This window comes from Phallusia mammillata, chromosome 1, assembly GCF_965637545.1.
Source record: "Phallusia mammillata chromosome 1, kaPhaMamm4.hap1.1, whole genome shotgun sequence".
NCBI lineage: Eukaryota > Metazoa > Chordata > Ascidiacea > Phlebobranchia > Ascidiidae > Phallusia > Phallusia mammillata.
Window position 1 is genome coordinate 6,033,120 of NC_137252.1, and position 13,236 is coordinate 6,046,355.

The window sequence follows — 13,236 nt, forward strand, 5'->3', positions numbered from 1 at the left end:
GTGGACAGCTTTTATAAATCAGCAAGCTAAAGTAATAGCCAACACCAACTTTGCTTTCTCAACAAAAAAATAATTTCAAGTTTTAATCCGTATTTACTAATCGATGGCGTCATGGTCATACGTCATCGCTACTTGATTTACACTTAATTTGACTTGTCTGTAACCTAGCAACAAGTAACTTTTGGGGTGCAATGTTAAGAAAGATGAATATCAGAGGTAACGATTTAATCAAAAACTTGATCACTAGTTCAATTGGCTGCCATGATTCAGATTTATTACGCTATTTACACTGCACTAAAATGTATTGACACCTAGGACAAATTGACACACGCACACACGACACAACGTTAAATCAACACGTTGCGAGAATGAATGATAAAACGTAGCAGATTTACATGGTAAGGACTATGGAGAAAAGTTGCACCTTATCACTTGGGGGCTGTATAGGGTTACTTCATGACGCTAGCTTATACGCCATAGGACAGGTACTTTAAACACAACTTGTTTTACCCGAAAAGTAGCTGCAAATAGGACTTGGCTTACAATTTATTTGGTTGCAATTGTAACGTTTTTGTTCAACCTTGTTTACACGCATTTCGACGTAATAAATGAACACGAATGTAAGGAACATCTAGGATTACGTTTTCGTCAAAAGTCAACGAATAGTGGGATATAGTAAAACCAAGCAGTTTTGCCTGGTGGGAAGAACTGTCGTATTTTGCTCAAAAAGTCACTGGAGGCGATATAGGGTTTCGTGTGTGGCTTAATAAAGCATAAGTCTGAACTTGTATGTGATACTTTGTTGTCTATCGTAACATTAAAAACTCAAACTCAAGCTTGGTGTTAAGAAAAAGCGCCTCAAATTTTCAAATTGGCCGCAATGCATGGGGAAGGTTTAGTGCTAAGGGTACAAATACGTCAGGTCAAAGCAATCACTTGGCCTATGTCTGAAACGAAGAGAATGGCCCCCTGGTGTGTTTCCCTAATGCAATTAAAAACAGCTTTCTGTAATTTGGTAACATTTTAGCGTGATTGTTAATATGATGCGCAGTTAACCTTTATTTTCATACTGTTTAATGTCGACCATATTTGTCACAATCGAAGAGATACTTAGTATTTGGGCAGCAAGCAAAATCAGTTTTGAAAAAAAAATCAGTTCAGTGATATTAGGCCCAAAATACCTATCTTGAGTTAAAATGTATTTAGAGCACCAGTGATATTTAATTGATTTGACACATGAGCACAAGTATTAATTTAATTGAATTCAACCACCTGGTTTTGTAAAATGTTGCCACGCATTGAGAAAACTTTGTTTTGTTCTGCTTGGGTAAAGGCGCAACTCGCATTCTTGCGATAATGCATTTAACCTTTGTGTTGTTCACCTCGACTTGAAATGTATAGGGTTACACTGGGTACCCCTTTGTTCGCATTATTTGATACGGAACAAAAGCAAGCTCGGGGTCGGGAACAATGTTATTGGAGTAGTAGGTTGATGCTGCTTTTCCACTCTTCGCTAAATGAAGTCGGTTTCCTGTGTTGTCCAATTGAGCAGTTTTGTCTTTACCAAAAATTTAATGTAAGAAAGTGGCTAAACGACTGTAATTGCGCGGTATTTACGGTACTTTGAATGTTTTTGGTACAGTATTAAATTGATCAACATTTGGTGACTGGCATTTAAAAGACCCTATAGCTTTAACGATTTTATTTTTCAGTTGTTTAACTTACCTATAAAGGTATGAAACACAGTACGGTGCAAAGTTCAGCAAAGTTCTTAAATCATAGGTTTTCTAACGAGAATACGACAGTAGTAGGGAGATGGTCCGAAGATTCTCCAGTTCCGTGCAAGACATCCGGTTACCTTGACCTTGACCTTGAAGACGTCTTAAGACTTCCGCAGGAAGTCTTGGCTACGTCTTGGTTTCCGGCTTCCTCATCTTGAAGATGCGGACTTCCCCATTCTTGAAGATCAGGACTTCCCCTCGAAGATCAGGACTTCCTTTTGAAGTTGTGACTTCCGAAGGAAGTCTTACCTTGGCGGAAGTTTTCTGGTGACGTTGCAGGTGTTTTTTACGTGGAATTTCAAAGGAAGTATGTGTAAGACTTGCGCAAGACCTGTGTGACCTTGTTTAACCTATCCGGTATCTGTGTTCAGGTGTTGTTGACCTTGAGACTTTTATTCTAGAGGGAATTTTGTGTTTGTGCCTGTTTTCACATTTGTTTAGGTTTTGACGTAGTCAAATATATGTATTAATTTATTTGTTTGTTTGTTTGTTGTAAGAAAGCGGGTCATGACTTTCGAAAACAACCGAGACAGTAAACCGTCAATAGTTTGCGTGCGTCATATACTTTTTACGCTGCGTTTCTAGTGTCGTCCGCCAGCTGTGGAGCGTTTCGCTGGATGAATGAAAAACGCGTCGTCCGCCAGCTGTGGAGTTTCGCCGGATGAGCGAACGCGCGTCGTGCTCGATTGCGTGTCGGATGAGCGGCGCGTGTCGTGCGCGGCGCTCGCGCGCGCGCGGCGTTTCGAATGCGTAATCCCGGTAGAGATTGTTTTTTCGTTTCGATCTTTTTTATTTCTCACACACACGTAAGCACAATTAGAGCAGCTTTTGAAAAAGTTGTTGCACGAAGCGATCGTTTGCACGGTAATTACTTGAAAAACAGTCTACAAAATCGTCAAGCGATATGTCACGCGCCATGGCCATAAGAAACAAGATCACGTAATGGCCGCACACCGTTGAATGAAAGCCTTGCAGTCTGACAGTGTTATAACACCAATGGTCGACGGCGTTCTCGGTCATGAATAAGTAAAAATCAGGATACAGCATCAAGCCATAGCTGTCGAAATAACTAAATCTCTATTTTATCTAAGTAAAAAAAATAAAAATGTTACAATAAGTTTTATCGGGGTGTGCTGTGCACAGCTGTTTTGTGTTTGTTGGTGCCAACCCAATTAAAGCTTTAATTATGCGGATATGGCTACCCAGTTTACATGGAAACTCGCGCTGGTGGCAATTTTGATGAAACGTGATAGCGCGTATCCTATATCGCTCACTGACTTCGCATAATTAAATGGTTCATGCAAGTACGAGGACAGATACATACAAGACAACTCAAAGTAATCAATTAACATTTTTGATCGATATAAAAGTTTACAAGTATGCATGCAACGTGACGATTCAAATATCTAAGGGTTCAGTTAAAATATCATTAGACAAGACTTTTCGTTTAAACTTTTTCGTTTTTTCGAACAAATAGTTTGGGCCCTTTCGTATGGGCTACAAGTAATTTTTTTCACGCTTCAAAGCATGAAACCTTGGTTGCAGACAGTAAAGCCGTTTTGTGTTTTTAAAACAGCTAAATAGTTTTACCGTCCAAAACCATTGATCTTTCCTTTACCTTGCAATTTAACTTTTTCTAAATTACTGTTGTCAGCCGAAGATTTCATTTTGCAACATGGTTGCATAAGCCATTGCAAGCCATGTCGGTTGCAAAAATGAAATCGGTGAAGTATGATTACCCTAGGTTTTAACTCTTACCCCAAATCCGACTCTCGGCCTAAATCCTTACCTTTGGTAAGAAACACCAATGCTGGGTCTTAACCTTTGAGCGCCTTGTGTTAGGTCCCTCAAAGGGCTAGGCTTAGCCACAAATCTGTCATATTGCTTGTTTGTTTATTATGTCAACGGTAGTTCAAGATCTGTACAGATGTTGTGTGGACAAAAACAATCCTGCAACTGATTAACATGATTGCCGTCGGGTGCTGTATGATTATAGACAACGATGGGTCGCTTACGCCAGGGGTCGGCAACCTTTATTGCACCGCGGACCGTTTTTGAAAGTGAAATTTTATCGCGGACCAGTCTTCAAAAAACTACAAATATTTAGCAATAAAAACACCTAAATTAGTTTATCATTCCCGGGATACATGGGCAAAATGTTTTAAACCGTTCCACAGGAAAAGTTATACGGCCCGGTAACGAACTCCTCGCGGTCCGGTACCGGGCCGCGGACCGGCGGTTGCCGACCACTGGCTTGCGCCATTTGCAAACGAGTTGCAAATAAAACCCTGGGCTGCGATCATAAACTTGACAAAGTCAAAACGTAATCTATTATTGTGTGTAAACCTATCAGTGATGCTGAAACCGATAAAGGTCAATCCGCTAGTTCACATAGCCAAACCCGTTTTTTTTGTTTTCGCGTGTGATAAAAATGGTACAATTGCATTTTATTGAAAAAATAGTGATTATAAAAAACCCTTTGTAGAAATGCTTTCAAACTGATTGCGAAACTGCCTTGACTAGGGTTGAATTATCCGATTAACGGTTAACCGAGTACATTTTTTGCTATCCGATATCCAGATATTTTGATCGGTTAACAGGATAAAAAGTAGGAATAATGCGTAAGCGTTATGAAAGAAACACAATTCAAATAGCTATTACATGTAAGTTATTGTAAGATGAGAAAATTGTAAAATAGGCACAAGACAATTTTGAAAAAGGGGAAAGACCTGTTTGGGTAGGTCAAAATATGAAATGATTGATGATGTATCGTGCCATTAAATACAGACAATTATAGTGCTGGACAATTATAAAATACTGAAACTAAATTTGTCCTACACTAACGCTGTTCTAATACACTTAAGTTATGTGCTGTTCTAATATATTATATCTGGGTAACCAGCTAAATTCAAAATATCTGTTGTTCAAATAGTAGAAATTATTGATAGCGAACTTAGCCTACTTGTGATGTGTTTAAGTGTATTTGCCTGTGAAGACGTGTTTCTTCCACATAACAAGCGATAACGGATTTAAGTCCACCAATAAATTGATGTAACCGTTTGTTACGGTCGCGCCATACGCTGCAACTTGTTTGCACAAATGCAAACATAGTGAAAAAGTTAAGGGTTAGGCTACCACCTATAGAGTAAAATAGTTTTGATTGCACTGAAGACAAACGGCAACACATGTTCTCCTATCCGTTTTAATGCGTCACTAAACGCTTAATTTAAGTTGCTATACAACAAAATTATCTAAAATAACACCTACACTATATTTTCAAAGTATTGCATTGCACATGCACACAACACATTGTTTTACATTTTATTCGCACAAATTAACTTTTTCGCCAACATATACTGTTTAATGAAAGATCGATATTTTTCAAAACTAGCAAACAAAAATACCTCTACAGAGTTGGAAAGCGTAACTTTGTTTATGTTACTACAAACAGAATCACGTCGATAAAGATAATTTTGACAACTGTGTGTGCAAGGCTTCACAACCGCCGGATATTTAAAACTCTTTCAGTCACAAAAATGTGCATTTATAATGTTATAACAGTATAGCCTACACATGAAATTGCCGGCGCGCATGAAAATTTGGATCCACCTTTGTGCTGAAAAACCGTGTATCTAAAATATTCACGACAAGTTAAGAATTAGTTATTACCTAAATGAATGCCAACAACAATGTTACTACTTATTGCCGCGTAAACTCCACCCTTAGTTCTGGGGAAAAACTAAAACAGTTTGACAAAAATGCATCCGCAAATGTTAATTACACTTTCGTAATTTCAGTAAATGTAAAAACTCTGAAACTATTACAATTTCTTTCTAACCGAAGTATTAAAATATATTAATTCACTACATTGTTACTCATCCAATAGCCTGAACTGAACTAGAACCTGCGAACTGTGTACAGTCAAAATTCTTTGAGAGTTTGATAAGGTCTTGAAGATGATGGGTAGAATGAAAATTAACGAAAAGAGATTTGAACCAAACAAAACCCGAACCCACAAACATAGATTTATTAAAACCTGAGCCGATTCCGAACCCCTAAAAACAGTGGCGGCTCGTGCCTAAAATTTGTGGGGGTGCTGCTCAAAATTTTAGCCTTTATTGAACATATATAAGTTGGCAATATATAGAAAACCTACATTTATAGTTTTCTAGCCATTGTTTTGTGTAGAAAAACAAGTAATACAAATCTTAATTAGAAACTCCATTGTGACGTAATTTTTGTTACGCAATAATGTACACGAGTGTAAATAGCAGACGGCATCATTTGCGTATTTTGTTTACTTGCATAGCGACGGCTAAACTGTTTAGCCTAAACACCATAACATGCAGTAATAATGTGGAACAAAAACACACGTGACACAGACTCGAAACTAAGCGGTTGTAAATACGGTAAAACACAAGAATATAGAAAAAAAAGTAATGATTCGAAAAATGTCGAAGTATTTCAGTTCGACAACATTTAAAAAAATGGTCATATTTCATTTAAGTTACCTTATGGTCACAGTCAGCGTTTTCAACATATTATATGACCTTCACAGATTATAATTGTCACACACAAAACTAGCCATACAGTTGTTTATTGGTATCATAACTGACAAATTTAACAACCACTTTACATTTGTGTCAGAACTTGTTTATTTTAACATCTTTTTTTGAATTTTTGTGTACAGACTATTATTTGTCTTTCAGATTTTTAACTGCTATAATTGCTGCTTTATTTGCTGGCAAATAGCTTATAATTGCTTTTTTAAGTGCAAAACTCCTTGAAGCTTTAAAATTTACAACACTCTCACTTAAATTTAAACCATATTATTAAACCTTGTGCTTCCTTTTTAAAACCAAAATGAATCATAAAGTTATAGTTTGGGCATGATAATTGATAGCTTCTTCCTTGATTCCAAATGACAACTGAGAAACTGTTTTTCTATTTAGTAGTACTAGCACTGCAGGTGCAAGTCTTTTGGAAATAATGGTGTTCCTAACAAAGGTTTGCATCCAAACTGTTTTGCCTTTGAAAGACTCATGGAAACAGCAAAAACGATTTTTCATCCTAGTAATTTCACTTGTCAAAACATCTAGATTATTTTCAAAGTAATCATGAACATCAGATCTACAGAAACATTTTCATTTCAGTAACTAGCTTTTCTTTGTCAACAATAGGATGTGCTTGGTGGTCACTACTATCTTGTCTGTAGAATGTTCATTCTTAAGACACACTTCCTGTGAAGTAATTTAGCAGCTACTGTTTAGACAAACAGTACATGTCCATTACATCAATACTCATCTTTTTCATCATGTCCACGTAAGGGAGTTTCAAAGTTTCCACAGAACAAAATGCAGTCTATTATTTTGGACAAAATTTCACGATTTTTTCCACTTTTTTGTTGTGTTCAATAATTGAAATTCTATATACGCCTCACTAAGTTTTTCCTTAATATTTACAGTTCCCAAAAGTGAAAGTGAAACATCATTGTCCACATGCTTCTTTGACTTCTCGTGTTTTTCTGCTTTCTCACCTATTTTGGCTACATTTGTAAAACCATCTTTTGTCCAGCATTTTTCATCACCTCCAAACAGCAAAAATGGAAAACAGAACAGTGCATTTTTAACTTCACAACCACGAAGACATTTTTTCTTTCGATACCATTCAGAATTAAAACTGCGTATATATTTCTTGTTGTGGCTCATTCCTGGCTGACAAAGTTGAATATCAGGCGTTGGACGCCCTTTTTTCTTTATACTTACCTTTTCAGCACTTGGTAACTGCGAAATCTTAAGTTGGTGAAGCTCACTTACAGTCACCGAATTAGAATCTTGAAAAGCCATGATTAACCTTTCAATCAAAAACTGTAAAAATGATTAAAAGAGAATAACTGTCGTACTGTACTCATTGTCGAACCTGATGGTACACGTGATTTGCTTTGGCACACAATAAACGCGGAACAGACAACTACTTCCGGGTGCCCAGGTCACACGCTACGTGATTGGTGGAGCTGCGCGAGCCGCAGCACCCTGGCTCCTATTTCGCCCAGCATGTAGCTTTTCAAAGTGCGCATGCGCAGAACCGCATAACGTCATGAAACGTCACGAAACGTCAGAAAACTGGAGCTGCAGTTCCAGCATAGATATACATTAGTGTTTCAAAAAAAAAAAATTTTTTTAATGAAAAAAAAGGTGATTAGGGCGGAAATTATGCTTATTATATATTGATAAGGAATAAAAAAATAAAAATAATGAAAGTTATTTGTAATATTATGGCAGGTTTATTAAGTAAAAATATCTAGGGGGTGCTGCAGCTCCGCAGCACCCTAGCACGAGCCGCCCCTGCCTAAAAACAAACGGAACCCGAACCGAACCTGAACCCATATGATAAGCGGTGCGACTCTCTGGTTAAGAATGTTTTTACAAATTATGTCCGGATTCAGATTTTACGTGAAATTTTCGGACATGTCCGGGAAACTACGGACGTTTTGTAACCCCATGTTTGTGCAACTCTATGCTTTATTGCATATTCTACATGTTTTTTATTGTTACGTCGCGCATGCGTAAGTTGCAGAGAAATTTCCAGGACATGTCCGAAAAGATTGTTTTCAAGGCGTGTTTCTAGTTTTTGTGTGTGTCACAGCTGTGATAATAAGAAAGTCGTGTAGATGGTGGTGTGAACTGGAATATGGTTAAATTCTGAACACTTGGTAGGTTTAAGTTCCTTGGTATACTGTGCATTATGGTCAGGATTTTGTCTCTTACTATTATGTCTGTTGTTTGGCGGTCATCTTGATGCTGTGCATTGTTGTCCTGGCTCTTGGGCATAGCCATCCTGAATAGGCTTTCGGTATGTATCTGATTGCGGCTATGTGACAAGCGACTGTCTGTTAAGTGCATATTTGTGTTACTACAAGTGTTTCTGCACGTTCTATGACGTTAAAATGATATTTGTTACACGAATTTGATTTGGTCACAGCTTTGTAACTAAGCGAGATACCCCTTTGGACCATTTTGCTAAGTTTATAAAGCGACGTGTGTGTGAAGTGTAAAGCCTTACACGTCAAGAGGTTGATGTTCTGCCTTCGTATAAAATTCTGTTTGTGCCATATTTTTAAGGTGAATGACACGTAAATTTGATAGGTGATTATAAAAGCAAATCATGTACTTTTTTGTACAAAAGTTTACGCTCTTAGTTGATGATCAGTCCATACTCTTTCGTTAAACCTTTGTCTACTTATAATTGATAAAAAAAGAAACGATAACATAATAACCTTGTCGTTCACGGTTTAGGTTCAATTCGCCAAATACAGCTTTGACGGATTGCATTGCGTTTGTTTTAAATACACTTTTTCAATAACCGAATTGATGCGGTTTTATACTTATATTTGTGGCAGGTCTTAACGTGCCCTGGCATGTTTAATTTTTTACTACAACCGAAAACCGACCAAGTTGTTATTGCCCGGCAAACACAGGATTGCCGTCTGGAACTTGATCAGATACATGCTAAAACAATTCTGTTCGAAGCTTACCAAGAACGCAGGTGAATTTACAAATTCCAATGAAAGAAAAACGTAATGCAGGACCAAAATTGGACATTTATAAACACCATTTGACCTACACACATGACTCGTGTTTATCGAAATGGAATACCCTATAAACATGTTCCGGTTATTTTTAGATTCTTAAGGACAATTTAGTAAAAAGCATCAAACCAAACTTCAAAAGTTTTTAAAGAAATGTACAAATTTTCCAGAATACCTTAACAGTATTAGAAACACCAAAAATTAAAGAAGTTATTTCCGCGTAAAGGCAACAAATTGTTCTTCACTAATCTTTGTTTTGCAAAACGTAAATTGAACTGCAGTACAACAACCGTTAATGACCTTTTGACACGTTTTTCAATAACACTTGCCTAAATTATACAAAACAAACCTATTGCTTTTTGGTTTAGTTGTTCAAAAATGAAGACGTTGTGACGTAAAATCGTTTTTTGTGCTTTTGCCCGTTTATTTGTCTGTTGGTAAACTGCTAAGGTAATTGGGTGAACATGTTCATTATGAACATAATAGCTTCAAATGTCTACACATGTAACAGAAGAACGTAAACATTCTCAAACAACTACACACAACAGCAATATTACGTCCAAATGGTTAAAACACGTAAGTTTGTGCCATCAGCAAATGAAAAAGGAAATAATAAAAATATAGGTATGAGAGCGACCGATACCAGTAATAGAATCAAAAAAGTTAATGTTAAGATTGTGGCTTGTGGCATGTTTTCCATAGCTGATTTCTTAGATTCAATTTTAGCCACACTCCTTTCCTGATTCTTCTTGTGCGTATTTAATGATACACCCGTCTTACCTATGTATACTTCCGTCCACCCTCCTTGCAGAATAGCACCTCCTTTAATCGCATTTGTATCTACTGTGTATTTTCGAATAAATATTTATCCGTCATCACGCTACGTCTGTAGATACAAATGTGACAAGGAGGTGATGTAAAAAGACCAGGAAAAAGTATGCACACGCAGGGGTATATCTCTTAAAACGCACAAGAAAAAAAGAATGTACATAAAGAATGACTATTTGTTAAATTTAAACATTCCAGATCAATCAACTGACGCACAGGTATATAAGGACTTGTTTGGTTGATGCCTCAAAAGGCAGGCTTAATTTAACAACAGCTAGCAAGATAGCGAAACACCCTTGTACCATCTTACAAATCTTTTGTGAATAGGACAACTATAAGTTTGTCAGCAAAACAGAGAAGTTAGTGGGAACAAATGGAGCAAAACTAACAGTTGGTGGATGTATTGTTGACATTCAACCTGGTGCATTGTCAGAAGATGTTAAAATCCAACTGACTGCATCATATGGACATGAGAAGGATGAGGTTTCCCTTTTGTGAAATGCTTTACCGTTTTTGTTTAACTTCCTGGCCCTTTTCCCCAGATTGAACTTACGCCAGAACTTGATTGCAAACCTGATGGGCTACAATTCAACAAACCAGTTACTATTCACCTTCAAACTTGTTATTTGGCAGACCAATCAATTCCAGTTGATGTAAGCTTATTAGTTATAATGGTCTGTTTTATTTTAACCACATTTTATTTTTCTTTCTATATTATCATATGTACCAGATCAAATACAGCACAAACACCAAACAGTGGGAAACAATGGCAAATGTTGATCACTCTGATAAGAGGTGTATTACATTCCAAACTGACCACTTCTCATTGTAAGTAAACTAAACTATATCATTTAGTGGACAACAGAATGGTGTTTAACCACTCCTATTAGCTTCAAGGCATCCCTGGAAAATGGCATGAAAGCACTAGAAACTGACTTTTGTTTCAGTCACATGCTTGACAAGGAATTACACCAACCAGTTCCACTCAAAGGGTAATTTTTATGAAGTACTAGAAAAAGCCTAATAGTTACAAAATTATTTTGCCAGCGCATTCTAGATATGCTGAAAATCTACCATATAATAATAGCAGTTTATTCACAGCATGAAAGAAAGGGACCATTTGTCTGCCATTGATTGGAACAAAGCTCCTCATACGATGACAAATGAGAGTAGGTGTTAATTACAATTCAATAAAAAATGTTTTTTACCATTTACTTAAAGACCACACAATGCTTAGATTTCAAAACCCATTGTTGCAATGTAAGTTTTTGAACTGAAGTTATAGCCAAAAACGCAACAAACTTGCAATAAAGCAAAAAAAATTTAAAACTTAACACAAACCCTACTTCTAGTCCTTGTTTTATTAGTGTTATTTCCTATTTCAGACCAAGGACAGAATATATTATCAACTAAGGTAAGTGGAACAGATTTTTTTCCTTCATTAAAAAAATGATTACGGTAGGTTGTTTTCTGTGAACAGAATACTTCAAACACAGTTTCAAAACTTGTTGGTACAGAGGGAGGAAAATTAGAATCTGATGGATGCTCATTGGTTATTCCTCCAGGGGCTTTATCACAAGATGTTCTAATAACAATTACTCCACACAAGTCCAATGCGGTGAGTTTGTAATACCAGTTGCAGATTATATTTTGTTTTAAGTGAATCATTTAAAATACAACTGACACAGATTGTGGACTCACTACAATCCAGTGAAAAAAGTATTCATCAAACAATAAAAAATTACACAAAATTAAACTGTTGCTGTAATATGCTAAACATATAAATAAAATCATTAATTCCTTCAGTAGATCTATGCTTAGCAAAGTCCAATTTTAGGAGAAGTGAACTGTTTGTTATTTTGTTTAGTTGGACATTGCACCACATATACGATGTGGACCAGCTGGATTGAAGTTTCACAAATATGTCACAATCACCCTACCCATTTTGAGAAAAGAAAAGAAAACCATGGTAAGGATTTAAGTACAAACAGTTTCCACATGGTATTACTGACTGTGCTAGATCAGGAATTTGGTTTAAGTTGTGTGGATAAAAAACATGTTTTTAAATAAAGGTCAAATACTGCAATAAAGATTCTCCATGGGCAGTGTTGACAAAATCACCAGAAATCTCAGATTCTAACATAACCTTTCAAACCAAGCACTTTACCAAGTAAGTAAGCAGTGAAGGTAACTCCACTTGTTTTGTTTGGGGCATTTAGCAGTTGTTGAAACCAGTTGTTGAGTTGAAACCCTTTGTGGATGAACATGTAATGTGTTTTTTTTTGTTTTTAGTTGAAAATGATGCAACTAGACTGCAACAACTCATTGAACTATTTCACACAAATAAGGGGGAACAATTGTAGTGATTTCGATTTTATATAGTTCAACATGCTTTGTAGAAACTGTGATTGTGATTTTTTTTAACATCCAATGTTTGTAATAGGTGTAATCAAGTAGTCACTGTTTGTTGTAATTGATACATTTTTTTCAGTATGGAAAACCATGTTTTACATGTCATTTGAACTTTTCAACATGAACAAAATTTTCAGCTCTTCCGGCAGTTTTTTTATTCTACTGTGCCAACGTTTCGATGTCCCATACGAAACACCTTCGTCAGGGTAATGACATACATTGCAAACACAAGTTATTATAAAGCGAAAAGGGCGGCGAAACACACACAAAAAAGGCGGTAGAAAAAACGCAATGCGCACCAATGGTCGTGTGATAACACCTGGCTCAATGGTGCTGTTTGCTTTTTTGTGTGTGTTTCGCCGCCCTTTTCGCTTTATAATAACTTGTGTTTGCAATGTATGTCATTACCCTGATGAAGGTGTTTCGTATGGGACATCGAAACGTTGGCACAGTAGAATAAAAAAACTGCCGGAAGAGCTGAAAATTTTGTTGATACGTTATGCCTGGCAGCAACAGTGTATTCATTTTCAACATGAGTTTGCAATGTTTTAAAGTTGTAAGGCAAAATTTAGGAACATAACCATGACCCAATCTGGGTGTATATTAGTCTTCTTGCATTGTAAAGCT

At 36.6% G+C, this 13,236-nt stretch overlaps 1 protein-coding gene across 1 annotated transcript; it reads left to right on the forward strand.

Moving 5' to 3' along the window:
• Window positions 1-10,154: 10,154 nt before the first annotated feature.
• LOC145230547 (uncharacterized) lies at window positions 10,155-12,605 on the forward strand. The gene is made up of 11 exons (XM_080095993.1): window positions 10,155-10,415; window positions 10,525-10,680; window positions 10,740-10,850; window positions 10,928-11,025; window positions 11,088-11,189; window positions 11,299-11,366; window positions 11,583-11,611; window positions 11,678-11,815; window positions 12,065-12,166; window positions 12,270-12,367; window positions 12,490-12,605. The coding sequence occupies exons 1-11, from the start codon at window positions 10,353-10,355 to the stop codon at window positions 12,491-12,493; spliced, it is 969 nt and encodes a 322-aa protein (XP_079952119.1). The 5' UTR covers window positions 10,155-10,352; the 3' UTR covers window positions 12,494-12,605.
• Window positions 12,606-13,236: the final 631 nt, after the last annotated feature.